We start from the raw sequence: 26,236 nt of genomic DNA on the forward strand, positions 1-26,236 counted from the left end.
ACACTGTAAAGTGAATTGACTGTATGTTTGTGGGCGAACGCGGCAGCCAATTGCGCACAGCAATGTCCCACAAACAGTCGTAGATTGAAAATGACCAATTTATTATTGTTTTTTGTTTTGGATGGATTATTATGATATGACATGATGGAATGATGTGTTGGCACAATGTGTAATTTTGTCATCTGGAAACAAAAACTTGTATTCTTATAGAGCCTTTAAAATAACTAAAAATACTTCTCAGGTAACTGCCAAGAATAGTGGCCATTCGGTAGGGAAATGCAGCAGCCATGAGATGGAATCCTATCCAATTTGCAGAATTGTTGGGTTGGACATTGGGAGAAACTCCCTGCTCTTTTCAAATAAGGACAGGTGAATTCATCAAGAAATCAAATCAAGAAACATTCAATCAGCAAACCTTTTTAATATGGTTTGTGTGCATGTATAGTATTTAAAATTTAGCACCACACCACGAAAGCTGAATTCAAAAAATTGTGCTGCCACAGGCATTATACATGATACACCATAAATGATACAATGGTTTCAAAATATTTAACAAATTGGCTGTTCGTAGAGACTGGATCTACTCAAAACAGACCAAGAGAATGGCAATGCCCTTTATTACATGAACCCATTGATGACAAGATATTTGCACTTTTCTATTCTATAGATTACTCACCAAACTGTGCAACAACCTTCTATGTTCAGCCTGACCAGAGCACTATACAGCTCGAGTATAACTTCTGAGAATCTGACTTCTGAGAATATGAAGTCAACTGATTTGACAATTTAGCCCAGCATCCTGTTTGTCTGGTTTCTTGCTTTGTGAACAACATTGTGAACAACAAGCATTTCCTAGCAATGCTGCATCAGTTTTATCTTCATTTGCCCTTCCCTAAATGTCTCAACTCATTGTTGTGTTGTCATCATACTTTGGTACATGGGCAAAGCACCAAGGTGCCATAGTTACATTGAAATGAGGTCAGGAGGTTTAGTAGGCTTATCAGGTTTAAAAGGCTTAGCAGAAAAATACACAATAGCACAGAAAATGTAATAAATTGTTAAACGATTGAATTGAATCAATCTTGATAAATCAATGGTAATCCCACATCACCTATTCTAAAACATAAAAACAAATTTCTTTGGAATAGAATATCAAGTATTTAAAATAAGCATAAACATTATAAAGTAAACTACATACTGACTGGTTTTCCAGCAAACTTGCTTTCTGCATTGTGAGAAGCTTCATGTAGCTCCCCACCTTTAAGACTTAGGATGAAAGAAGTGGGCTCCATACTGATTTGTGACTCCCATTACATTTAAGCAATGTGCATCTATGCTGCATCAGTTTTATCTTAATTTGCCCTTCCCTAAATGTCTCAATTCAAAAAGGCAATTAACGCTATGAAGCATCATGACAAGACAATCAAAGGGTGGTAACAGAAAGTAGGATTGGAATAAGTCTTTTGAAGAAAGTCTAGTACAAAGAGTTACCATTCCCATCTTTATTCACCACACACTAGGGTGTATTTTCCCTAACAAACTACTCATTCAAATACAAGACAATTTTAACACTGCATCTGGAGAGGATGTGCTCCATTGGATTTGTGATTTTTTTTTCTATCACTTGCTTTCTCGTAATGGAAGTAAACAGTCTCAGTTGGTGACCAAATGAGGTTGGAGCTGTATGCATACAGGAAGTTTGGCAGGCATCATCGAGAAAGACAGATGTACTCCGTAAGTATCTTGATGATCACTGAATAAAGTGAGAAAAGTATAATTCTGTGTCACTTAGTAAAATCTGCCTTGGGAGACAATGCTGATATAGTTGTAGAGAAAGTACCAGTATAGGGGAGTACATATATCATCATAGAAGTCCCAGAACATCCTTGATCTAAGGTTAAGAATTTCAAGTGCTCCCTTCTCTTTCACAGAATAGTTTTCTAGAACCCAATTGTGTTCCCTTTTCCCTCACTTGGTTTGAAAAATGTCTGTTTAGCTGCTTAAACAATTTAAATTCAGTCTAAGAGATAGGATGTAATGAATACAGCCCATTTGAGAGATAATGGGAGGGGAAATTTTGTGTTGGTGGGTAAATTTATTTACCTTGGCAGTGTGAACATATGATTGGTACTTCAAGTTTCACAGAGAATTTGGATCTTTATCGGTGAGCCAATATCATTCTTGTTGTCTGGCACAATCTGACCTGGAGCTATTTGAATTATACTTTGTTTCCCACTGATACCAAATCTAAAAACTAACATGTAAAGCTTAAAACAAAGATACTACATAAAACAATTTAGTAGGCAAACATGACATGACTAAATTGGTAACAGGTCACACCAAGATTGTGCAGTTAAGAGAACCACTAATGTAAATGGGGGAAATCGAAATTGAAGCTAAGACAGATGTACTTTTATGTATATAATCTGCAGGAGTCACAATTCCCTGCAGGAGTATTTTTCCCTCAAACATTTTGAAGGCACTTTAAGTGACCTGCTGAGATGCAGCTAGCAAGTCTACGGGAAAAGTGCAGAATGTATAAAGATCAAACATTTAAAAATGTTTATACAAAATACTTTGGCATTGAAAATAATACACACCCACAGAGACACACACAGTTGTACAAACATTGCTAAGAGAAAAACGTTGTCATTTTTTAAAGAATTTGCTATACAAAGTTTGCTGCTGGTATGTTAATTGCATACACCCAGTTCCTGCTTTTAGATATGATTGTTCGGTGCATTGTGAAAAGTTGCATTGTCCACATCTGGCTTAACGCCTTGAACTTTAACTGAATTTCTGCAGCTCCTAATCCAATCAGCACTAGGAACTAGCAGTGAACCGAACATCATAGATAAGCCACTGATGAAGAAAGCTGCTGTGTAAGTTCCAGTTGTGTTCACCAACCAACCTATGAAGAGAGAAGTAAATTCAGTGAAGTTTATTTTTAAAAATATTATTTTAGCACTCAGCCACAGAATGTTTGAAAGAAATACAGTGGAAGCCGGTTAAACTGGAACAGCTGTTTTGTCCGGATTAAGAGGTGTCCAAGTTTAGCCGAAATATCAATTCCCATCCAGCGGGTCTGTATCGGCACTGCATAATAATATATAATAATGTTGTTTCACTTGAAGCAATGTTAACTAACCAATTACAGTTAAAATACTCTCACAGAATTCAATAAAATTCTGACCGCCAACTTTTTATAAGGTTCCGTAAATAGCCAGCAATGACTGGCAATTCAATGTGGAGGATTGTTAGCCAGAACAAGGGAGAAACTCCCTTCAGTTTTTAAACAGTGTTATAGGATCTTGATCATCCTCCTGAAAACAGAGGGGATCTTCCATAATATGGCACCTCCAGCACTCTGATACTGTATTGTATCATTAGCTAAAATCTGAACATGGAGCTTGAATCTATACTGGTTTTCATTGTGTTTCAAGACCAGCTTTAAAACCTAATAACTAAGATTACCCAAAAGTCCAATTCAATTTTTAGCACACTAGGAAGCATTCGGTTTCTTAATATACTTTTAGGAAATCTGGTGCTTGTTTTTAATGTTTTCTTATACATTGGGTAACACCACAAAACAATCACCACTTTCTGAACTTTGGATTTATCTTAAGCGGCATCATTACATCTGCCTGGCAACTTCTCTTTACAACTGGGCATTCGATATAATAAAAAAACTCTAAATGGGTAGCTAAAGGGAAAATAATCATGACTGATATTTCACAACCTAATGAAAATGCTGCCAATTCTACTGAAAAGTCAAGTTTCTAAAGTAGAGTATTACAATAATAGTGAACATTTGATTGAAAAACACTAAAAAATATTGTCAACATTTTGATGCATTCTAACCTTAAAATAGAGTAGAAACACACTACTGACCTGCTATTGGTGGGCCGATAAGATAGGGTATTGCATGAATAAAATAAACTATCCCAAGGCCTGAAGACAGGAAATCGTGTCCTGCTATATCAGATGTTACTACTGGGAGAAGAGCAACATAAGCCCCATCAAAGTATCCATAACAAAATGCATAGGGAACAAGGAGTGGAAAAGTTTTCAGAATGGGAATGAACAAAGAGCTGAAACCATCCAATCCAATGGTCAGAAAGAAACAAAACCTGCGATACTTCTTCAAGCATCTGTAGATTAAAAAAAAGTAGTTAGAATAAAATTATTTAATTGTACCTAAATTAGCCAATAAACAAAATCTTAATGATCAGGTATGTTCTTGTTGTTTAACAACAAACTTACATTTATTTAGTGCCCTTCACACGAAAGAAGGACTTGGAACACTTTTAGGTTCGGAGAATAGCATTATTTGAAATTATAATATAATAATCCTTGCATTTAATTATAGCACCTTATCATGTCTTTGAGATGTCCAAAGATCTTCAAACAATACAAACTTCGACTCCAAGAGAAAAAAATATATTTGCAATAAATGGAGATTCAATTGAACTCACATATCAGAATATCATACCAACAGAATGTTTTGTTACATTAAGCACATCAATGATTTTTTAAAAAAACAGTGCATCAATTGGATCAAGTTTTGTATCAATTGTGACAAATGTTCACCTTGAGGATGTAATAATACTCAGCATTAAGCACCACCAAGACTCTGCAAATTAACTATTTGCACTGCTCGGCCCAAAATAATGACAGAAATATAAAATTATTTATATCTAAATATTATATAGATATATATGTATAAAGCCACACACAGACCAAGGCAGACAAGTCAACTGCTATTTGCCAACACATAACCTCCACTTCAAACAACTGGATTCCACTTATCAGAATTATCAGAACTTGCTTAGCACATCACAATGATATTTCCATTGCAAACTTGCCTCTCCTGCGTGACTATTAATTCATAGACAGGACAGCTAAAGGCACAGCAGTGTACTACTGAATCCTAGTTGGTGCTACAACTAAGGCTTTTAAATCTTTATATTTTGGACTATCTATGTTGCATATTTTGCTGAAGCTGATCTTTATGCCCTTACCTTCTGTCTGTTATCCAGCCAAATGAAATGGTTCCAATAATGTCCATGATTCCTAGTATTGACATGAGGAAGGCTGCTTGCTGCTGGCTGACCCCAACATTTACAGCATAAGGTATGAGATATACGAAAGGCGTACTGCAGCCATAAGCTAAGAATAGCACAGACACAGCAAAAACAAGAAAGTCTGGTGTCAGAAGGAAGGCATATTCCTGGTACGATGGACAGTAACGACAACTTTGCTGGTCACTGCAATCTATTTTTGTTAAGACTGAATGTGGAGCAGAGCAATGTAATGGGAGATCGTCATGTTGTACTTTATAAGTGCATTCTTCAGTGACCTTTTCAGTTACAGTGGAACCGGTTAGATTGTCTGCAAGAGTAAGAGGTCGCAATAAAGCTCCACAAGCACAAATATTAAGAACAAGGCCTCCAAGGATGAGTAATGCCCCACGCCAAGAATATTTTTCAATTAGCAGCTGAACCACTGGAGCAAGAACGAAAGTGCCAATTCCAGTTCCCGACATGGCAATTCCATAAGCCATGGCCTTCCTCTTATGGAAATATTCTCCCACAATTGCTACGGATGGAGTGTACGCTAAAGCATATCCACAACCTGTAACAGAGAATCACATGTCATTCACTTTAGTCAATTATTCATCCACTTCCCATCTTTCTTCAGTTTGGATAGCGGATAAATGAATGGTCTCTTGCTTCGAATGCAATGCAACCTTGTCTGTGTTTATCCAATACAAAACTCCCCTTCTTCCAGCACTTGTCTGTGGATTTTCATGCTTGTTATATTGGTAATTTTGTGAACTGAATGGAATGTTAACACAATCAGGAAGTGCTTGGATATTGCATGAGTAATATGTTATGTAATATAATTGAAGCACAATTACTGCGCGCCACTGATCATTCAACGTAATGGATGCTACTAGAATAATTACAAGTAAAAGCAATTTAAGGATATCCAAGACTTAGTAACTTTCAAAACTGACATCCCACCCCTTACTTCTTAAAGCCTTTGGAAAAAGAAATTCACTTCAGAAATTGGATGCAATTGGAAGTCACAGAGAAAGTCTCATTAAATTCATCACTTTCATCCATGCTGCCAGATCACAAGCATCTTTTCTCCACCGAGCCCTTTTTTGTAGGATAAACATAATGCATAGCCATATACACAGAGAAAAGAAATTCCAGAATTATACTTTTGCCAATAAAGAAAAAAATCTGCACGCTTATAAAGCAATTTTTTTAAAAAAAAACTTTTGCTTTCTGTCTCCTTACTTCGTTGCATCCAACTATTCAATAGATCTAAAGAGTTAGGACAGCAAAGTCACTGGTGCTGGCACATTGGTAATTTATTACTTTAAATATCTAAGTGTGAAAGACTCACATCGCCTGGCAGCTTCACTTCAGTGGTTTATCACAAAAACAAATTACCACAAATTTAAAGGCTATATGCAAGCTTCACTGGCTAATTGAATTCAAAGAAACCTGACTGAAATGTGGTTGGAAGTCAGACTCCACTGCTAATATCAATTAGGATTATAGTAACAACAGACCAAAAATAATTGAAGGGAAAGGCAAGTGCCTCCGCCAAGCCTGCAAGTCTGCAACATTTTTAAATGCATTTTATCCCTAAAAAACAAAAATATGGCAACCGGAAAGGAGAGGGAGAGAGAGCGTGAGAGAGAGAGAGAGATCCCTGCTGCATGAAGCAGAAAATCTGAAAGGAAACTCTTCCCCCCACCCCCACCCCACTGCTACCATACAACCATTGACTGAAATAGTCAATTATTGAAGGCTAAGGAGAAACCATCAATGATGGTAATCAGCAGATTTTGATACAATTTCCATGTATTTTCTGATCAAAATTGTGCTTTGCTTTTTAAACCTGATGTAATCATGATTTAATAAAGGAAAAAAAAGCTCAGTTTGACAGTTACTCAATGTATAAGTGACACAGAACAATAATGATTCAGTCTTGACTCAGAACGTTTCAAGTTTGACTTGATCTGCGCTATTTAATCCGATCTCAGCAGGAGCACGAAGATATTTTGGCTGTCAACCCACTGTATTCAAACATTTTGCAGTTAAGAGTAAATCTTACCCGTGAGCACTCCTAGGGACAGGTATAAATACTCCAGACAATTGGCAAATGAGCTCAGAATGAGGCCAGCAGAAGCCAACAATCCTCCAAGAACTACTGAAGCTCTACTGGAATACCGATTGCTTATGATGCTCCCAACGGGGGCTGAAGAGACAAAAAAAAGGATGCATTGCAAAAATAAGGAACTCTTTTACTTCAGCTAACTGTCCGCTTATAAGATCTGTAAAAACATTAAAAGCCATTAAAAAAAAGATTATGGATTGCTATATGCCGGCAAAACAACATGATTCTCAAGTTTTTAAATCAAAAGATAACTTGATTGCGTGAAGTGTAGACAGCCTTCTAAAACAACCCCACTTTCTCGTCTGTACACTATCATGGGTCCCTGGCAAGGATGCAGGGCTGTAATATATAACACTTTGTAATGCAGTTTTCCAAAATTCCTAGATTCCACTCCTTTGTCTTATCGATGGGGTTCTGGAGAACAGCGAGCTGAAAAATAGATGTGGAGGTGGAGATCAGAATACAGTAGCCTCCTACAATTTACAGGAGTATTTTGAGATCTAAATCACTGGAATGAAAACTTTCTATAATCTCTTAGTACTGTAAATTGACTTTTTCTGATTTTGTAAAGGCATCTTTCATTTAAGAATTGACAATGTATCATTCTCCATTTTGCTTGGAATTGATGTTCTAGTTGTACTCAACTTCACACAAATTACAATCACTTCACTATTCTCAGAACTTGTTAAGTACCCGTCTTAGGAGGTAAGCAATAACAACACAGCAATTGTGCTCATACGAGCATAATTCTTGACTAAGAATTCCAAAGAGCAATTTAAATTGGATTTTAAAAGGTTACAATTACTCATGTCAATACCATGAAGTTGTGGTTTGCTCTACAAATTACTAGATATTTGCACACAGTTCAAGAATATTTACAGCTTTTCCAAACATTATAAAAGCTATAATATGTATACATGTATTCAAATTGCTTATGTAAAAACCAAATCCAACGATATGCCATAAAAGTTTAGTTCTGCTTAAATGAAGTGTGATTGCCATTTTATTCACACTTTGTTGCTGGAAGTAAACCAAATATATTTGTTTAATTACAAGTAAGTCTTTGATCTGGTGATGTTCCTATGGCAACAGAACACAAAACTTGACACTTTCCCCACAGATTCAACAGGCATGTGGAATGTTCTCATTTTTAGCAGGTTATAGTCCTTTCTGCTCAGTTACCTCCTTCCTCAAGCTTCAATCCAAAAATCTAGAATGATAAAAGTACCAGCCGATTTCAAACATTTTTTACGAATCCAGATGTATGTCACACCAGCTAGTGAGAACTCCCTTTGAAATAGTAATAATCCTTGCATTTAATATAGCACCTTATCACATTGTTGAGACATCTCAAAGCGCTTTACAGAATAAGCTGTAAAGGGAATTGACTGCACATCTTGTGGGCGAAAGGCGGCAGCCAGTTGCTACCTTTCGAACAGAGTGTTCTAGTTATCAGAAGAGGTGGTGAATCCTACTTAGATCACTCAGTTAAGACCTTATCATCAACATCATCATTGCAAGCTTCTTATTACATCATTATCCTCAACCTGGTAAATCCCGGGCAAGAATTAAAAAGAAAAAGAAAAAACTGTAGATGTTGGAAAAAAAATCACATCTCAAACATGAATTGATCTTATTTTTTCAGATATCAATTGATACTGTAATGAGTTCTCCATCCTGTTCCCTCCACTAGCCGCCTATTTAATCTCTCCTTCCACCCCTCCCTCCAGAATCCAATATTGCTAGCACGTTGTAAGTTAAGTATTTCTTCGAATAAAGGTCTGGGTGACAACCAACTTATACAGACACTTACCAAACATCATGGTAGTGCAGTCAACAGTGGAATGTATCCATGCAGTCATTGCATAATCCTGAGCAAAATAATTCTGGAACTCCATGAAAAATATGGAGAAGCACCTAAATACAAAAGAAAATCACATTTAAAAGAAAATTCATGTAGTGAAATATTCCTTTACAAACGAAGACAAATTCATACTGAACTAGATGGAATAAAAAATATTTAATTTGATTGTCAATATGACAAGCTTTTTTTTAAAGAAAACATTTATTATTTATTAATACATCAACAACAATTCAGTATATGGCTTGTATGCCTTTTCTAACAGGCAGTTCAAGATAGACACTGACAGAAGCCTAGGAAGATACCAGTATGGCATGGGTGGGAATCCTAAACGGGAAAAAACAATAAAATCAGTACAATCGTTACAGTTAGTAATACATCAAAGACTGAATTATCAAACAAATTCATCACAATTCATCAGAATGGTACAATACTTCAGATTAGTGGAGCACAAGATCCAATTCCACCTTCCTCCCAATACTTGAATATATTTACTCAACAAACCTGGAGACTGCCCTGGTGCAGACAGTCACTATGAAGCAGCTGACCACAATCACCCAGCCCCATCCTCCGTCTGGGGGTTTTACCAATGGAACTTTTGAGTTATGATGCATAGCAAGATATCAACGCTCCACTCTGCTTGGCAGAGTTTGTTGGCTTCAGTAATATTAGGGTCTGGTAGGTCTGTACAGCTGAGTATGGACACAGTTATTGCACATGGAGAATGCCTGGAATGCTGTCCTGCAACTTATTTTCATCCACCATCTAGAAATTATGAAACACGACAGTCAGAACATCATTCCCATATATCAGATGTATGAAGGCAGCTAAACATTGCAAATGTTCCACCTAATTCACTTACTGAATTGGACATAGTTGCCCCAAACAAGGTCAATCTGTGTACCTTATACTTCGAAACTACAGTTCCAGAATTCCTCTTGTAAGAAATGATAATACTGAATACTGGATAATACTGTGAACAAAATGTCTCAAAGTTTATCATAAAATTTTACTGTAAAATGCAGTGATTAATATTTTTTATTATTATTAACAAAAAATCTATTAGGTTAATGGATAAGTTGAAAGAAAAAGGCACATTATCTTGAACACAGTTAAGGAAAACTCTTCCACTGAGTTTCTGTTTGAAAGCCAGGAATAGATTTTCCAATGATATTAGCAAGTCTGCAGATTTAATGCCAACACATTTTTTGTTTCAGTAAATAACAAAGTTCTATATTTACTATCTATCGAAAGTGTTCACTCGTGGTGAATGACCCTCTATAATGTTTTCATCGGTGTTCAAGAGTCCATTGAATTTATTATCGAGGACAGAAGTAATGCCAATGTAGGTATTTTTCCTCCCACCCCCACCATTTTCTCCTCTCCATAGTGCTCCCCTTATACCTTTTGCTGATTAAAGAGTTTTCCTTTCACAATTTGCTTTTAAAATAACTATCAAATAAACTCCTCTAATCAGTTTATACAGTAAGCTGTTGAGTCATGCAGATCAGGAAGTTCCTAGGTTCATTTCTGTTAATGAATTTCAGCCAAGCAATAGGCAGTAGCCAGACTATAATTAGCATCTTAGGTTAGTGGGGAGGGGAATAATTCCCACTCAAGCTGAAAATCCAGTTGGCATTGTCTGTAATGATATTAATGACCTGGGATATTGCTATTACAATCACAACAAAGTTACTGTATGTAATGTCGACTTTAATTTCAACTCATTGATGGCTGCTCAGTCATATATATGTGAATACCAGCTGAGGATAATGTTAGGCTTGATTCTGATGCCTTCCACGGTGATCCAATAGTTTATCAACATCTCCTTTGAGGCTCACGGATGAATTATGATTCTTGAATGAGGCAATAGAGAGCGATAGGTATTCATAGAAACATATGCCAGGTAGAAAGATAGCATTTTTATTAACAATTTTTATTAACAAGGTACAGATAGTAGCAGGTTCAATAGAGCAAGGATTAGATAGCAGCATCACAGCTAAAGCAAAGTGGAAAGTTTTACAAAAAAACAATTTCTGGACTTCAATCCTGCATTTGATATATTACATACCATGGAACATCTCAAAAGCAGTTTACAAATAAATGTTGACAAGTGCAGTGACAATTTGTAAGTAAAAATGGCAGCCAATTTACACTCACTGAGGACCCAAGGCTAGCCATGAAATTAATGGCTATTTATCTGGAGGCTATGACACTGGAATAAACTCTTTCTTTTTAAATAACATGGGAGCTTCAATATGCACCTGAAGAGTTGAGTCCTTGATTTAGCATCTTGTACAAAGAATGGATAGAGGTGTCAATTGCTTAAAATTGGAAAATTTACCCAAAACAATGTTGAATCAGATTTTAAATCATTAGGCATTAACTATTGATGAGGCTTGTAGCATTATTGGATCATTGTGAGAAGTGGGAAGGGTTCAAGCGATTATAAAAGTAACGGCATCTACATACACAGCATAAAATGTACTTAATTAAAACCCATGAGCCACAAATAAATATGATATGGCTCTTCAGCTTCAAAGAGAACTCTTAAAGGGAACCCCAAAAAGATACAGTACATCAGATGATTAACTGGATAGAGAAAGTAAGAGTGGAATATCAGAACAAGGCAACATATTTAGGATTGTTTTAGCAAGACATTACAAAGTATTTCTTCACATGGAGGGTAATCTCAAACCCTACCAATCCACTTGTTCCTTCCATCAGTAGGCACAGGCCTGCTTCAGGTACCCTGCCCTGCTCGCCTCACCATGGGCGGTTTGGCCTTCAGCCTTTCTATCCCTAATCTCTAGAATTCCATTCCTGAGTCCCTTCATCTCAATGCTCACCTCCTTCACTGTCTTTGTCTACAGCTTCGGTCATCTTGCCACCCCTTTTGGCCCTCACCCTTCAGAATCCAACCACCAGCTCAGGTGCAAACCTTCGACTGTCCAGCACCTTGGGATGTCCTCCCAACCTGAAAGATGCTATATAAATGCAATTTGTTGTTGTAGCAATCAATATCTGGGGCAGGTTACTAGAAACCCTTCTGGGCCATGTTCCTGGATTCATTTATGAACCAACTTAATGCTGGAATGGGAAGACAATGGTGTTTGTTTTCTGGGAGAATTAAATCAAAGAAATAGAAGGGCCATCTTCACCCAAACCCACACAGCAATTTGGTTGTATTTTGTCCTTTAGTATACATTGTCAACCTTGCTGGATTTAAGAGGCAAGAAGAATTTCACCCTTCCCCCATCTTATGATTTGACTCATCAAATATGCCAGCGTAGTTTCAAAAAGAGCACTTTGTTAACAAGCTGGAATAGAGCCAGTTCACAGTAGTCTTCCAAGGTCCCATTTACTTTCTCTGCCTGCCTCTCATTTGCTTTGCATCTTGATACCACAACAACACCATGCTGCTGATTATGAGGCTAAAGTTCATCCATGCAAATGCAACAAAGCTAACATTGTTCACTAGGCTTCCAAATTTTCGTTTTTCAAAACACTCTACCATAGACTTACCATTTTGTAAGTGAGAATTTGGTTTAACAATTCATAAGCTTGAGAGACATTATGTTCTACTATGAACTAGCAGGAATACATTTAAATCATGTTTAAGAGGATAATTTTATTCATTATTGTGTACAATTATTATTGTACACAATAATGAACCAAATTTGTTCCTGTCACTCTTTTCTGTCATTTAATAAGAATAATCCTTGCATTTGATATTGCGCTTTTCACATCTTCTAGACGTCTCAAAGCGCATCACAGAATATGCTGTGAAGTGAATTGACAGTATATTTGTGGACAAAACGTGGCAGCCAATTGCGCACAGTAGTGTCCCACAAACAGTAGTGGATTGAAAATGACCAATTTGTTGTTGCTTTGTTTTGGAGGGATTATTATTAGGTGTGTGGAGTAAGGAAACTTGCCCAAGGTTTCGGCCTGCCTGGAATTGAACCCAGGTGTCTCGCTTGCAAGGCGAGTACTCTAACCACTGAGCTACAGGACACCTAGTTACATCCTGATGAATATCAAACATAATGCAACTTTCAGCAACATACCCATTCCTGCAATAATGATCAAAAATGCATTATTTACAACCTATATTCACAAAGTATAGTAATGATTGCAAAGAGTCTTTAAAGAGTCATTTTGCACAGAACCAGAAATCCATAAAATGTTCTCATACACAATAGTGGTTTCCATGTGAGGTTGTCCTTATGCTTTTTTATTGGGCCAGGTGGTTGGTAATCAAGATTATTAGCTAGAAATACTTTTATTGGGTTACATTTCAAGGACAATTCACCCTCTTTCTATGCCGATGAAACAAATTGTTCAGATCCACTCCATGACTGTCAATAGCTACATTACAGCGTTAAAATAGACCCTTTGTGGTTTCCAGTGTTGTAAATGACTAACTGTTCTTTCCAAACAATTTCTAGTATTTTCAACAGTCGAAGTTGGAAATTGCTCAATTTATGTGAATAGCAGAACAGCTAAAAATAAACAACATTATGGAACAAAATCTCTTTTAACTTACGCTGGAAAAAGTCAACTAGAATTGTTTTGTTAGTTTCTCTTCATCTGAACACAAACATGAACTACTCTATTCTTGACCTCATCTCCAATTCTAAAACATTGTAGGTATTGTTTCCCATCATTGTCCTAGTTTACCAGTTTTTTCAGCAAAGAAAATGGCTGAAAATTTTAGGTTAATGATTCAATCACATACTGATAATGGAGTGAAGGTTTCCACATTCTTGATCTAAGTAGAATTCCACCTGTTACACAAGTTAGCAAAGGCTAAACCAACTGTCTATAAGTTAACTTTTCATGGTTACCAGCACATCAATTTGTGGTTTCACTGCAGACAAGGATCACCTACAACATTATAGTTCAGCATTTATTAACACCTTTTTAAAGTGTCTAACTATCTTATCTGGCTCAGCAAAAAAAGCATAAAGCCAGCCACATCCAATGATGTTTACGAGAATGTTTCATCGCATATTGGTTATATTAAGTGCAGGATTTAAAAGACAGCATGGGCTAACTTATTCATTGTTAAAAAATTCTGAATGACTTACTATTTCTAAGGATAAAGAACCACATTGTTAATTTACAATAACTGCTTAATTCACAAGATCACAAGAATGGATGAAGAAGACCCTTTGGCTCTTCTGATCTCATCCCTCCAGAACACTCAGCCTACCATTCCCCCATCACCGCATCAAACTACATTTTAAATGAATCTAATGTCCTGGCCTCTACCAACTTTTCTGGTATCCTGTTCTAAACATTGTTTACTGTAAAGAAAACTTCCTGGTAACTATCCTGAAATTGCCTTCTATAACTCTAAACTTATGTCCTCTTGTTATACTGTCATGATACAAGCCTAAAGTAATAATCTGGATTTACTTTTCTCAATACCGTTAAAATTTCATTCATTTCTATGAGGTCCCCCCTGTGTCTTCTCTCACGCCTAAAGAGAATTTGCTTGTCTAGGCGTTGCTCATAGCCTATTACTCTAAAACTGGGGATCATCCTTGTTGCTTTCCTCTCTACTTCTTCTAGGGTCTGGATAGCCCACTTATGTCATGATGATTTGCATGGTGTTGAGACCAGCCAGTTTGCAGGAATTGACATATTCAGAGAGACTGCATTTAACACTCCTTTAGCAGAAGATGGGAAGGTAATCTAAATAACTTTTGCATGTTTTCTCTTTTAATTACATAAATACCAGGAATATCAGATATAGATATAAATATTAGCAGAAGACAGATTTGAAATAGAAGTCTACATGCATCAGTAAATCTGTTTACATCAATTAACTTGATCAATTGAAATGAAGATTAGTTTGCTCCTCAAGGCAAATATTTTAAATTCATTTTGCAGAGTTGTCCAATTAAATAATTGCTAAGCAGTCTATTTTGAATTAATGGAATGTCTTCAAGAGAAAACTTGCATTATCAAATGCAAACATGATTTATTCTCAGGAGGTATCAATGTACCATATGTACTTCTTGGGAAAGGCTTTTGACAAATAAAAGCATATTATACTTTACCGGTAAGATTATCATCTATACAGTACCCCTCAAAGCATGGTTTGCTGGAAGTAAAATGATTCTAAAACTAAAGAGCGATGTGAGTCATCGATGAGCAGATTCCTTAAGCTTTTTTTTTGGGGGGGGGGGGCATTTTTCTCTTAGTATGTGGAATTTCCATTTCCATTCCAATTCAGTGTGGACTTGGATTTGAATCAAACTGCTGGTCTGTAAGCTGTGGCTCTGCTCACTATACTCCCTGTATTACAGTATTCTCAGACAAGTACAACAACTGAAGCTACATCAAGTTTCAAATTGCATTCGCTACAGCACTTCACAGGATTTATTGTAAAGTGTACAGACTGTATATTCTGTAGGTAAACACGGCAGCCAATTTGTCCCACAAACAGCCACAAAAGGAATGATTGATTTTATCTAGTGATTTGTTTGTTGGACAGAATACCAGGAGAACCACCCTTCTCTTTTTATTTTGAATTATCTCATTGAATCTTTAATGCCCACCTGAACAGGGAGATAGGATCCCAATTTAATATTTCACCTAAAGGAAGGCAATGACCATGAAGCAAAACCCAGTGGTGTATTGCAGGGTCATCCTAGATTGCGAGCGCAAAGTTCTGAGGTGGGGTTTGAACGCACAACCTCCTAACTCAGAGGTGTGAGTGCTACCAATTGGGCCAAGATGACACCTAAAGGCTTGCCTTGGGCCAGTCTTGGATACAAGGTATTAAGCTGATAGGCCAGTGCACTGTTTGTGCAGCCCTTAATTATTGGAGGTGCAGTCAATTTAGATGAGACATTACACTGAGGTCTTGTTTACTTGTTCAGGTGGACGTTAAAGATATGATTCACTGCCAACTGTGGTTCGAGCACCTCCGCCCCTACCACCTCTCCCTTTCACAGGCCAAAACTGACTTTTACTTCAAAGTCATCCTGGAGGCAAACAACAATCCAAAGATGTTCCATCACCTCCTCCGTGCACCCCCTCAAGCCTCCTCTATCCTCACGTCAAACGCCAAGTGCGAAGAGGTCCTAGACCTCTTTGCCTCAAATATTGAAAACATCCACTTAGCTGCATCGTCCTGCCCCACCATGTCCCCTTCCACCCCTCTCAGACCATCCACACCGCCTTCTCCCTCTGTCACGGCTCCTGACACTAGCCCCTCCTTACACTCCTTTGCCCCCATTTCTCCCTCCTCCCTGTCAACCACAATCACCCAGATGAAGTTCACCACCTGCTACCTTGACCCCCTCCCCAACCAGCTGCTGGTCACTCAACTCCCCCTTCTCTCCCACCTGCTGGCCAACACGGTCAACGAGTCTCTCTCATCAGGCTCTGTTCCATTCCCCCTGAAAACCGTTGTCATCACACCCACTCCACTTCAAAAAACCCACCCTCTATCCCTCTAAACTCGCACACTACTGCCCCATCTCCAACCTACCCTTCCTTGCCAAAGTCCTGGAATGCATTGTTGCAGGTCAACTTCGATCACACCTCTCCCTCCACTCCCTCCTTGAGTCCCTGCAGTCTGGTTTTCGTCTTGCCCACTGCACAGAGACAGTGCTTGTCAAAGTCACAAATGACATTCTCTCTATCTGTGACCAGGGCTCCCTCTGCCTTCTCATCCTCCTGGATCTCTCTGCCACGTTTGACACAGTCAACTATGCCATCCTCCTCTATCGGCTCTCCTCCCTCATCTACCTTAGTGAGATCGCATTCGCGTGGTTCGAGTCTTACTTAACCAACTGCCTCCATTTCATCTCAGCAAATGGTTTCTCCTCTTGCCCCCACACGGTCACCTGCAGGACCTGTTCTTTTCCTTACCTATATGTTCCCTCTGGGCAATGTCATCTGCAGACATGGGGTAAACTTCCACATGTATGCAAATGACACACAAATCTACTTTGCATGTTCCAGTACCAATCACGAGTCTGCCGATAATCAGCTTGTCTGGCAGACGTCAAGGCCTAGATGAATGTAAACTTCCTGCAGTTAAATAGGGACAAGTGTGCAACCTAGGCATCCAGTTCGATCCCCAACTGTCCTTCCTCCCCGCCATCTGGTCCCTAACCAGGACCACTTTCTTCCACATACTGATGGACCAAACTCCGTACCCACATCCTACCAGTTCTGGCTATGCTCCCCTGGCTCCCCATCACCAAACAGATCAATTTCAAGATCCTCACACTAATGTTCAAATCCATTCACTCTCTGGCACCTCCCTACCTTGACACTGGGAAAACTCACTGTTCTTCTTTAAAATTGAGTCACAGTTTCCTTATAAACAACGGTGCGTGATATTCAGTTTATTAATCCATCAGGTGGGTTTAATTCTAAAACTCTTAAAATTTTTCTAGAAGAAAACTTATCTATCAAATGTCAATGCACTGTTCGACAGGTGTCATTAAAAAAACAACTGAGGTTTTATTTCCGTAGCTGTTAAAGCAATTTAAATTTTATTTCTTTTAACATCAATTAATTAAAGCCTCCAGCGCCTTGGGACGTCCTCCCGATGTGAAAGGCGCTCTATAAGTGCAATCTTGTTGTTGTTGTTAAAGCAATTAATTAGGGGCAATTATATATAAATCCTGGAATGAATGTGCACCTTATGTAATCCTGGTGTTTCATCATATGCCTGACCCAAATAACCAAAGCAACAAGTACAGTATACTTATTAAAGGGAGAAACATTTAGCAATTTCTATTAAAAAAAAATGCAGTGATATATTCTCTGTTCTGTTGTTCTCCAGTTACAAAAAGCCTCAGCCTCTCTGGATTTTTGGGAAACTGCAGTCAGGACACTTCGTTCAGTAATCTCTCGAGCAGTGTAACTGACTGGTATTTTGGAGCTATGTCTAGCTTTCTCCTTTAGAACAGATCTCGATCTGATAAACCCAAAAGGGGGCGAAATATTGAAAGACTCCGCCTGCTGCACTTGTGATAGGATTGCAATAAGTGTCCAAGGTAAGTGGCTCTCTCTCGGCTTCAGCCCAATCATCATTCCTATTGCACCAGCAAAATCAAACTCGTACTTTTATACCGATCACTCGTTGATATTTTGTTGTACTATGCATGAAATAAATCCTCCCCCCCCCCACCCCCTCTCTCTCCTCCCCACCCAGACTGAAACACAGACACAAACACTTTCCCCACCGCTGCAGATTGTGCCACAATAACTAACCGATTTGTGCGAGTAATAGCTGCAAAACCTGAGCCAAGGGTTGAAGATGTTGGTATGGCAAAGCCAAGGTAAGGTTACTCTTAACTATTTTCCTGCAAAGAAACCCCGTTAGCGACCCCCCCCCCCCCCACCCCCCACCACCACCCCCCAGTCGCAGCATCTCCCTCTCTCTCTCTCTCTCCTCTCCCTCTACACACAAATCAACTGAAAGTCCCAAACTTTTTCGCATCACTCACTCCGTTGCGCCCCCATCCAAACAAAACGATCCTTCTCCAAGGAAGAGATCGTTGAGCTGCTGGTTCTGGGGGAGGTGGGGAGGGGGGGGGGGGGGGGGGGTCGAGCCTCGGACAGTCGGTTGCATTGATAAACAAAACAAAATTCCCGCATCGCGAACCCCCAGGACCGTGATTCCGTCGCGTACATCGGACACATCCACTTACCCCGAGAGGGACAAACAGCACCGAGTGTCTCTGTGTGTGTGTGTGCGGCTGTGTGGGAGGGAGAGAGAGAGAGAGAGAGAGAGGGGGAGTGAGCTCCTCGGGCTGGAGTTACACCCAATGGTTACCTAACTTTTAACCAGTTCATCGTTAATATCTACTGCAAACAGCCAGTCATCTGCGACCATTTATAACCCACTCCGACAAGTAAGAGATCCCAAATCTTGCGCAATGCTGCTGAATAATCACAGAATCCCAGTCCTGCTGTCACAGCATCAGATCCACGTTCCCCTGGATGTGTGTGTGTGTGTGTGTGTGTGTGGGTGTGTGTGTGTAAAAATAAATAAAACGCAGGACAGGGCTGAGGCGAGTGTTTGCACGAGTTGGTAGTGGGTTATTGACAGAGCCTCTGAAACTCTTGACCCTCTTTCAATCTTGACTGCAAGTCTTCACTCCGGGAGAGGGTTACATGAGTCGTGGGTTAATGCAGCTGATGGAACAGCAGCGAGACAAGTTCACAGAAAGTACTAACAGGATCTGAGGACAGAGATCATGTTATTGCTGTACATCCCCCTCCACCCCCCCCCCACACACACACACACACACTTCAAATCTGAGCTCTCTCTCTCTCTCAGTCAGATCTATAAGAATTTCACTGTCTGGTGATCGCCTTCTTGTTCAAAACAGCCTAAAAGTGGATGGTCGTGTTTCAGGAAACAGTACCGTCGTGGCATTTTGATTCATGGGCCTCGTGGAATTGTTTTTCAGAGTGTTTGTGTGCTGCATATTTTATTGGAGGCAGCAGCTGCTCTGGTGGCTAGTTTAGTTCGAAGCTTCCAAGGTCAATGTTGACCCCAGAAGTTCAGCCATCTCACGGTGAGTGAGTATTTTGTTCACTCCTCCCCTTCAGGGAGCAACAAAAATAATGCTAATAATCCTTGCATTTGATATAGCGCTTTTCACGTCGGGACGACGTCCCAAAGCGCTTCACAGAACACACTGTAAAGTGAATTGACTGTATATTTGTGGGCGAACGCGGCAGCCAATTGCGCACAGCAATGTCCCACAAACAGTCATGGATTGGAAATGACCAATTTATTATTGTTTTTTGGTTTTGGAGGGATTATTATTAGGCTCTGTGTGGAGAAAGGAAACTTGCCCAAGGTTTTGCCCTGACCTGCCTGGAATTGAACTCAGGTCTCTCGCTTGCAAAGCGAGTGCTCTAACCACTGAGCTACAGGACTCCACAAGGGTGAACTTGTTATTGTCAGGTTCTTCGTGTTGGGAGGGATAGGCTGAAACTTATCCTGAGGTCAGGACTGCTGCACTGTCTGGCTTCCACCCTAATGGGAAGTTCTGTGTGCAGCAAAATAGGTGTAAAGCATTGGAGATGCCCCCCGGCAAAATAGCAACAGAGGCTTCAGATTACATGTGAAACAGGCTCTGTATAATCACCGTGAACACCGAGAAAGCTTGCTCACCAATTACAAGGAAACCGTGCTATGCAAAACAGTGTTCCTGGGAATAGAGTGCAATCTCCTTCTCTGAAATAAACACACGCAGCTACCCCACTACCAGCTCTCAATAAACCTACCAGAAAATAGAGCAATTAATTTTTAATATCAGGAAAGATCTGAAGACACTCGGTTGTCAAGCAATCTTGCAACGAGTGTGGTAACTGGATCCTCTCTGATAGAATTTCTGTACACATCTCCTGCACCAGTAAAATTGTTCTATTTATCGATTTTTCCAGTTAATGGGATAGTTGACTATCAACACAGTTGATAAAAATTGCCGGAAAATATTATTACCTGTGTGTACTTGTTTTTCTCCATCGTTTTCTCTGAAAATGCTCACGCAGATTTGAATTGCTCTGAAATAGTAAAAAGGTCGTCCCATTGGCAACACAAAGGTGGTGTGATGCCACGATACAACTTGTACCAAAAACTTGAATCATCTTGAAACTCAAGAGTCCACATCATGATTGTTGAATTGATACACTCTCCCAATGCAAGACAGTGACTGTCTCTTCAATGGTGATAAAGACAGGAGGATACCGATGTTCTGACCATTATTTACCACTTATGATCATTTATCAGAAAAGCAAACATGATATTCCTCTGATTCCCCACATTTCCTTTAACTTTACTGCACGTTACAAATGATGAAAGCACCATCCAGGTACCATATAGGTGATGTCACTTTTTTTTAATCCAGCAGCTCTCTGCACAACAGCCATGTACTGTACAAAACCCCAAATACTGCAGATGCTGGAAATCTGAAACAAAAACAGAAGCTGCTGGGACACTCAGAAGATCAGGCACCATCTATCCAGAAAAGAAAGTGACTCAACGTTTGGGGTCCACCACCCTTTGTCAGAACTGGGACATGTTGGGAGAGAGAGGCTTTTAAGGACTAATAGAGATGAGCAGGCAGGGCAAGGAAACAAAGGAGAAAATGGGGTAGAGGACAGGGGGTGATGGGTTAAAGAGGTGATAATGATGCAAAACAAAGTGGGGGGATTGCAACAAAACAGACAGACCAGAGGGAGAAAAGCTGTGTTTGAGACCCAGATGATATGGTAAGGGTCACAGAAGTGGGGTTGGAGAGGTGGGCTGCTATGGTCTGAAATTACTGAAATCAATATTGAGGCCAGAGGGCTGTAAGGTACCCTAGCAGATAGATGAGGTGCTGTTCCTCGAGCTTGCGCTGTGGTTCATCGGAACAGTGTAGGAGACCATAGATGGAGAGGTCAGAGTGCGAGTGGGAGGGAGTGTTGAAGCGGAAGAAACCGGAAGCTCAGGGTTGTGCTTGCAGACAGAATGGAGGTATTCGGCAAATCGGTCACCCATTCTGCGTTTGGTCTCCCCAATGTAGAGGAGATCACATCGTGAGCAGCCATATACTGTATTTCCTCAGTCCCGATAGTGTAGATGAGATTTTGTTTCAGTGATTGGTTACTAGTGAATTAATCACTCACGGATTCAGTTGTAGTTTAACAAGGCTACATCAATACATGCAATGGTTGGGATCGATAAAACAGGGCTGTAAGGTTCACTGCCAATCAAAAGAATAAGAAGGATGTTTTCTGAAGTCCACTACTATGCAGGATTGTAAAAAAAATCAGTTGTTCAAATATTCAATCCAGAGACGGATATATTTTTCTCAAATAAATTAAGATATGCTTTTTAGCAATTAAACCTGTAGGAGGTGGAAGAAATGAGACAAGAAATACAATGTGCAGTTAATTAAATGAACTTGACCCACATAAAATTAGGAGGTGTGAAACATGCTGGTGGTTTGAACTTGCATGAGCTCAACTGCATATCTGTTAAAATAAATAAAACATTAAACCCAAGGAACATTTTAATTTAGTGCAGGTAGTTTTAGGTCACACCAAAGAATTCAGTCACTTTAAAAAGTAAAATATCTGTAGCCAACTTAGCAACAACTTGCACTTATATAATGTCCTCCAAGCAGTGTCTCAGAGTGCTTAAAACTTAAGGTGTGCTTCCAAGTTATATTTTTATAGGATTTATCAATCTTTACATGTTAATTCACTGTCATGTAGCCTCTTCTGAGCTTTTTTTTGTTTAGGTATAAATTTAGCATTGCAGTTTGGAAATGAACCAAAATAAAATAATGTTAAATAAACTTTAAATACAGGAATGGATTTTTTGGGGATCAAAACTCTTTTTAAAAAAAACTTTGTTAATATGTAATCACTTTCAATAAGCTTTGTGTGTCTTGGTTGAATACTGTACTTTGCAATGTGTAAGGAAACTCTTCTAGATATCATATTATTAACCATTTTATCCTTTTCGAACCTGAAATGCATTTTCAGCTTGAAAGCTGTAAATATCCTTGAAACATATTCAATTTATTTATGCATATATTCAGAACAGTATTCTTTATATTCCTGATTGGCTCCCCTCAGCGGCTCCACACCTCAGGCACTGACAGCATTACCATCCAAGGATGCACACTCCACCTCACTGAGCCAGTCCAGAACCTTGGCGTCTTGTTTGCCCCTCAACTGTCACTTGTTCGACCCACATCCATGCCATGACCTGCCTTGCCTTCCCCCACCTCCGCAACATCGCCTGGCTCTGCCACTGTCTTACACCGAAAACCACCGAGACTCTCATACACGCATTCATAACATCCAGGCTCGACCACGCAAACTCCCTGCTGTTGGCTTCCCCAACTTCTCCCTCCATAATTTGTAGATCATCCAGAACTTTGCAGCACATGTCCTCTCCCACACCAGGCTCTGCAATCCTATCACCCCCCTCCTCGCCCAACTCCATTGGCTTCCCATCACACAGAGGATACAGTTCAAGATCCTGGTCCTCACTTTCAAAGCACTTCATGGCCTTGCTCCCACCTTTGCGACCTGCTAACTCCCTACCAATCTGCCTGCTCCCTCTGCTCAGCAGGCTCCAGCCTGCTTCACATCCCCCCCTAGCCCGCCCCACCATTGACGGGTGGGCCTTCAGACTCTCTGCCCCACCCTCCAGAACTCCATCCCGCAGTCCATCCGCCTAGCCCCATCCCTTCCCTCCTTCAAGACACTCCTCTTCAACCGTGACTTCAGTTAATCTCCTTCCCCCCTGCCCTCCACTCTTCACCGATCCTGACCCCAGTTCGGGTGCAAAACATCAACTGTCCAGCACCTAGGGACGTCCTCCCGACGTGAAAGGCGCTATACAAATGTAATTTTGTTGTTATTGTTCATATATATTCAACCATCCTATTTTCCAGTCTTGAAAAACGTTAGTTAATATTAAGTCACTTATAAGCCTTGAACATTTCAAAAGAAAGTAAGAGTAAAAATTACAATTTTAAATTGGCCAGAATGGCTGTCAGAAAAAACGGATATCACAAAAATATGGGGACAATAACACAAGTATGCATAAAATATGAATGGAATTGTGTTACAGCTGTAATGCATTATCTGGGGTGAAATAGATATTCCAAGCCAAGAGAAAAAAAAACTAACAACCAACAGATGAAACTTCACCACATAATATATACTTTTTATTCATGTGTTTTCCTTTGTTTCACTTGTTGAAGGTTGGCTCATGCTACAATATACTTTCATGTTTTTGAAACTTATCCATGTGCCATTCTTCAGCTGTGACCCTAAACAGTAATTGTTGGTGCATGATCTGACTGCAGAAACAATCACAGCCAAGCCGGAACCTCTGACCACTTGGCACCCACACATGTACAGCTAGAGAACTGCATGCAAAAGAAAGGAGTTAACAGAATGATCCATGGAAATAACAGCAGAAATAAACTTGTAAACTCACCCACACAAAGCTCCAATAAACAAAATGTCACTTGCTAGAGACCATATAAACTAGGCAGTTAAGAAAGAAAATTTCATTTCAAAAGCATGTCTTAAACTGCTCCCAGGATATTCAACAAAGTGTATTGATTGTATTTTGTAAGTAAACACAGCAGCCAATTTGCACACAACAATGTTCCACAAACAGCTATAAAGTGAATGATCAATTGTATTCGGAGGATTGTTGGCCAGGACACCAAGAGAAACTCCCCTTTTCGAATAATGCCATGGGATCTTTAACGCCCATTTGAACAGGCATGCAGGATTTGGTTTAATGTATCGTTTGATAATGCAGCACACTTAAGCACCAACCTTGATTTGATTTCAAAGTTACAATGTGCGTAACTTGAACCAACAACCTCATAACTTAGAGGTGTGAGTGCTACCAGGCTGAAGTATAAGGTGGATTTGGACATTCAAATTAGGATAATTTAGAATAAATGCAACAAATCTGGGCACATGTTCATGTTAAGTAGAACATAACTCACTTGGGTAAGAAAATAAGACGTGTAAACCATCCAGTGAGAAGGACAGACTCAGAAGATGTTCCAGGTGAAATCACTGCTGGACTTTAAAACAGGTCAATCAGTATCTGAAAAAAAATGGATTTTGGTTATGAACTTCCACTGCAAAATTAAGCAAATCTGCGAATTGCCACATAATTACAAAATAAAGTGTATAATATGAATATACTGTACAGTATGGAATCAGGAAACAGACCAGCAATGTTATTCATCAATAAAGTGTTGATCTTAATTATTTGTAACTAGGTAAACATGCTATAAATGAACACACAGAATTTATGTGGTGCAGCAAATATTTTTTTAAAAATCACCTTTTCCCAGATTTTAAAAAAATATTTCTGGATTTATGAGAATTTGGAGATTGTTCGAACAAATGGCCAGAATGCAAGAACTGGCCTAATTTAAAAATGCATTGCAAAGCCACTGCCATACGCTCCAATAAATTGTCCATTGGAATTGTCAAGGCTTTGATTGAAATATCAGCCAAATAAAATACACATTACCTTTAATCTTCTTGGTACACCAGTTGGTGCATTAATCCCAGAGCATGAGATTAATATTTTATTAACTTTCCATTTAGCAGTTTGACAAGGCTGAGGTTTTGTGGATATACTGCAGGGGTTTGTGGATTATGCTGCAGGGATTTGTAAAATCCAAACTTGGACCCTAAATATTTCTGAAGCGAGAAAATGTTAAACCATTTTGTAAAAATGTAAAGGCCTGAACATGTTTATGAGAATTGGCCTGGTAGATTTGAAACTTATTAAACTCAATTAAACCTGAACATTCACAATCTGCTCTGCATCTACATCTATGTGCTGTTAAAACAGTATCTGTGTTGAATCAAAGGTCACAGTGCAGAAGATAGTGAGAGAATAAATAGTCAGCACATTACTGATTCAAACCAATAAGTAGCAGGCAGCTTTTAAGTATAAAATCAAATCAACATTTATAATGACATCAAAACTTCCTACCCCATTTTCAGGTCCCACATGAAGACCATCTTATTTGACCGTGTCTATGGTCACTTCCCCTCCCCCTGGCTCAGCATCGTGCTCCACCATTGTCAAGTGCTCTGGGACGCCACCCTGCGTGAGGAGCACTATATAAATGCAAGTTGTTGTTTAAAGGAACTCTGATTTTTATGTTGGTATTGTTGGCAGAATCCCTAATTTTGGGGATAATCTGACAAGCAAAGATACAGAGGAAACTATTGATTCTTTTTTCTGATTATCATCAGATATCAATATGGAAGCATTAATGTACCGAATGCCCCTTTCTCACCCTAATTGTTCTTCATTTATTGTTTGGCCAACACATTACAGTAATGGTAGTATTTTTTCATTTACAACGTGGTTCAGTTACAAAATTCGGTTTTCAGAATCCATTGTTTATGATAACAACTGAATCACATCCAGTTCCAAGCCAAGAACAATAGTTACACAAAATTAAGTTGGACCGTAAAACAACTTTTATTCTCTCTCTCCAGTAAAGCGGAACATTGATGTAGATTTAGGAATCGTGGATCACTCTTTGATCCCAACAGTTTAGCCCAGCATAGTTTAGGACGGGGTAAAAGGCACATTTTCCTCTCTCAATGGATGCTGCCTAACCT

At 39.2% G+C, this 26,236-nt stretch overlaps 1 protein-coding gene across 2 annotated transcripts; it reads right to left on the reverse strand.

Annotated features, from left to right (window-relative positions):
• Positions 1-401: 401 nt before the first annotated feature.
• slc16a12b (solute carrier family 16 member 12b) lies at positions 402-18,804 on the reverse strand. Of its 2 annotated transcripts, none has more exons than XM_042336831.1 (7): positions 18,748-18,804; positions 9,563-9,823; positions 9,011-9,114; positions 7,135-7,278; positions 5,022-5,634; positions 3,892-4,151; positions 402-2,911 (listed from the first exon to the last, which is right to left on the reverse strand). In XM_042336831.1, exons 2-7 carry the CDS (start codon positions 9,670-9,672, stop codon positions 2,721-2,723), a joined length of 1,422 nt encoding a protein of 473 aa, XP_042192765.1. In that variant the 5' UTR covers positions 9,673-9,823; positions 18,748-18,804; the 3' UTR covers positions 402-2,720. The 2 variants fall into 2 exon arrangements, with proteins under 2 accessions (XP_042192765.1, XP_007895003.1); XM_007896812.1 differs by lacking the exon at positions 18,748-18,804 and adding an exon at positions 11,908-11,983.
• Positions 18,805-26,236: the final 7,432 nt, after the last annotated feature.

This window comes from Callorhinchus milii, unplaced genomic scaffold (assembly GCF_018977255.1).
Source record: "Callorhinchus milii isolate IMCB2004 unplaced genomic scaffold, IMCB_Cmil_1.0 Scaffold7, whole genome shotgun sequence".
In the NCBI taxonomy this organism is placed as follows: domain Eukaryota; kingdom Metazoa; phylum Chordata; class Chondrichthyes; order Chimaeriformes; family Callorhinchidae; genus Callorhinchus; species Callorhinchus milii.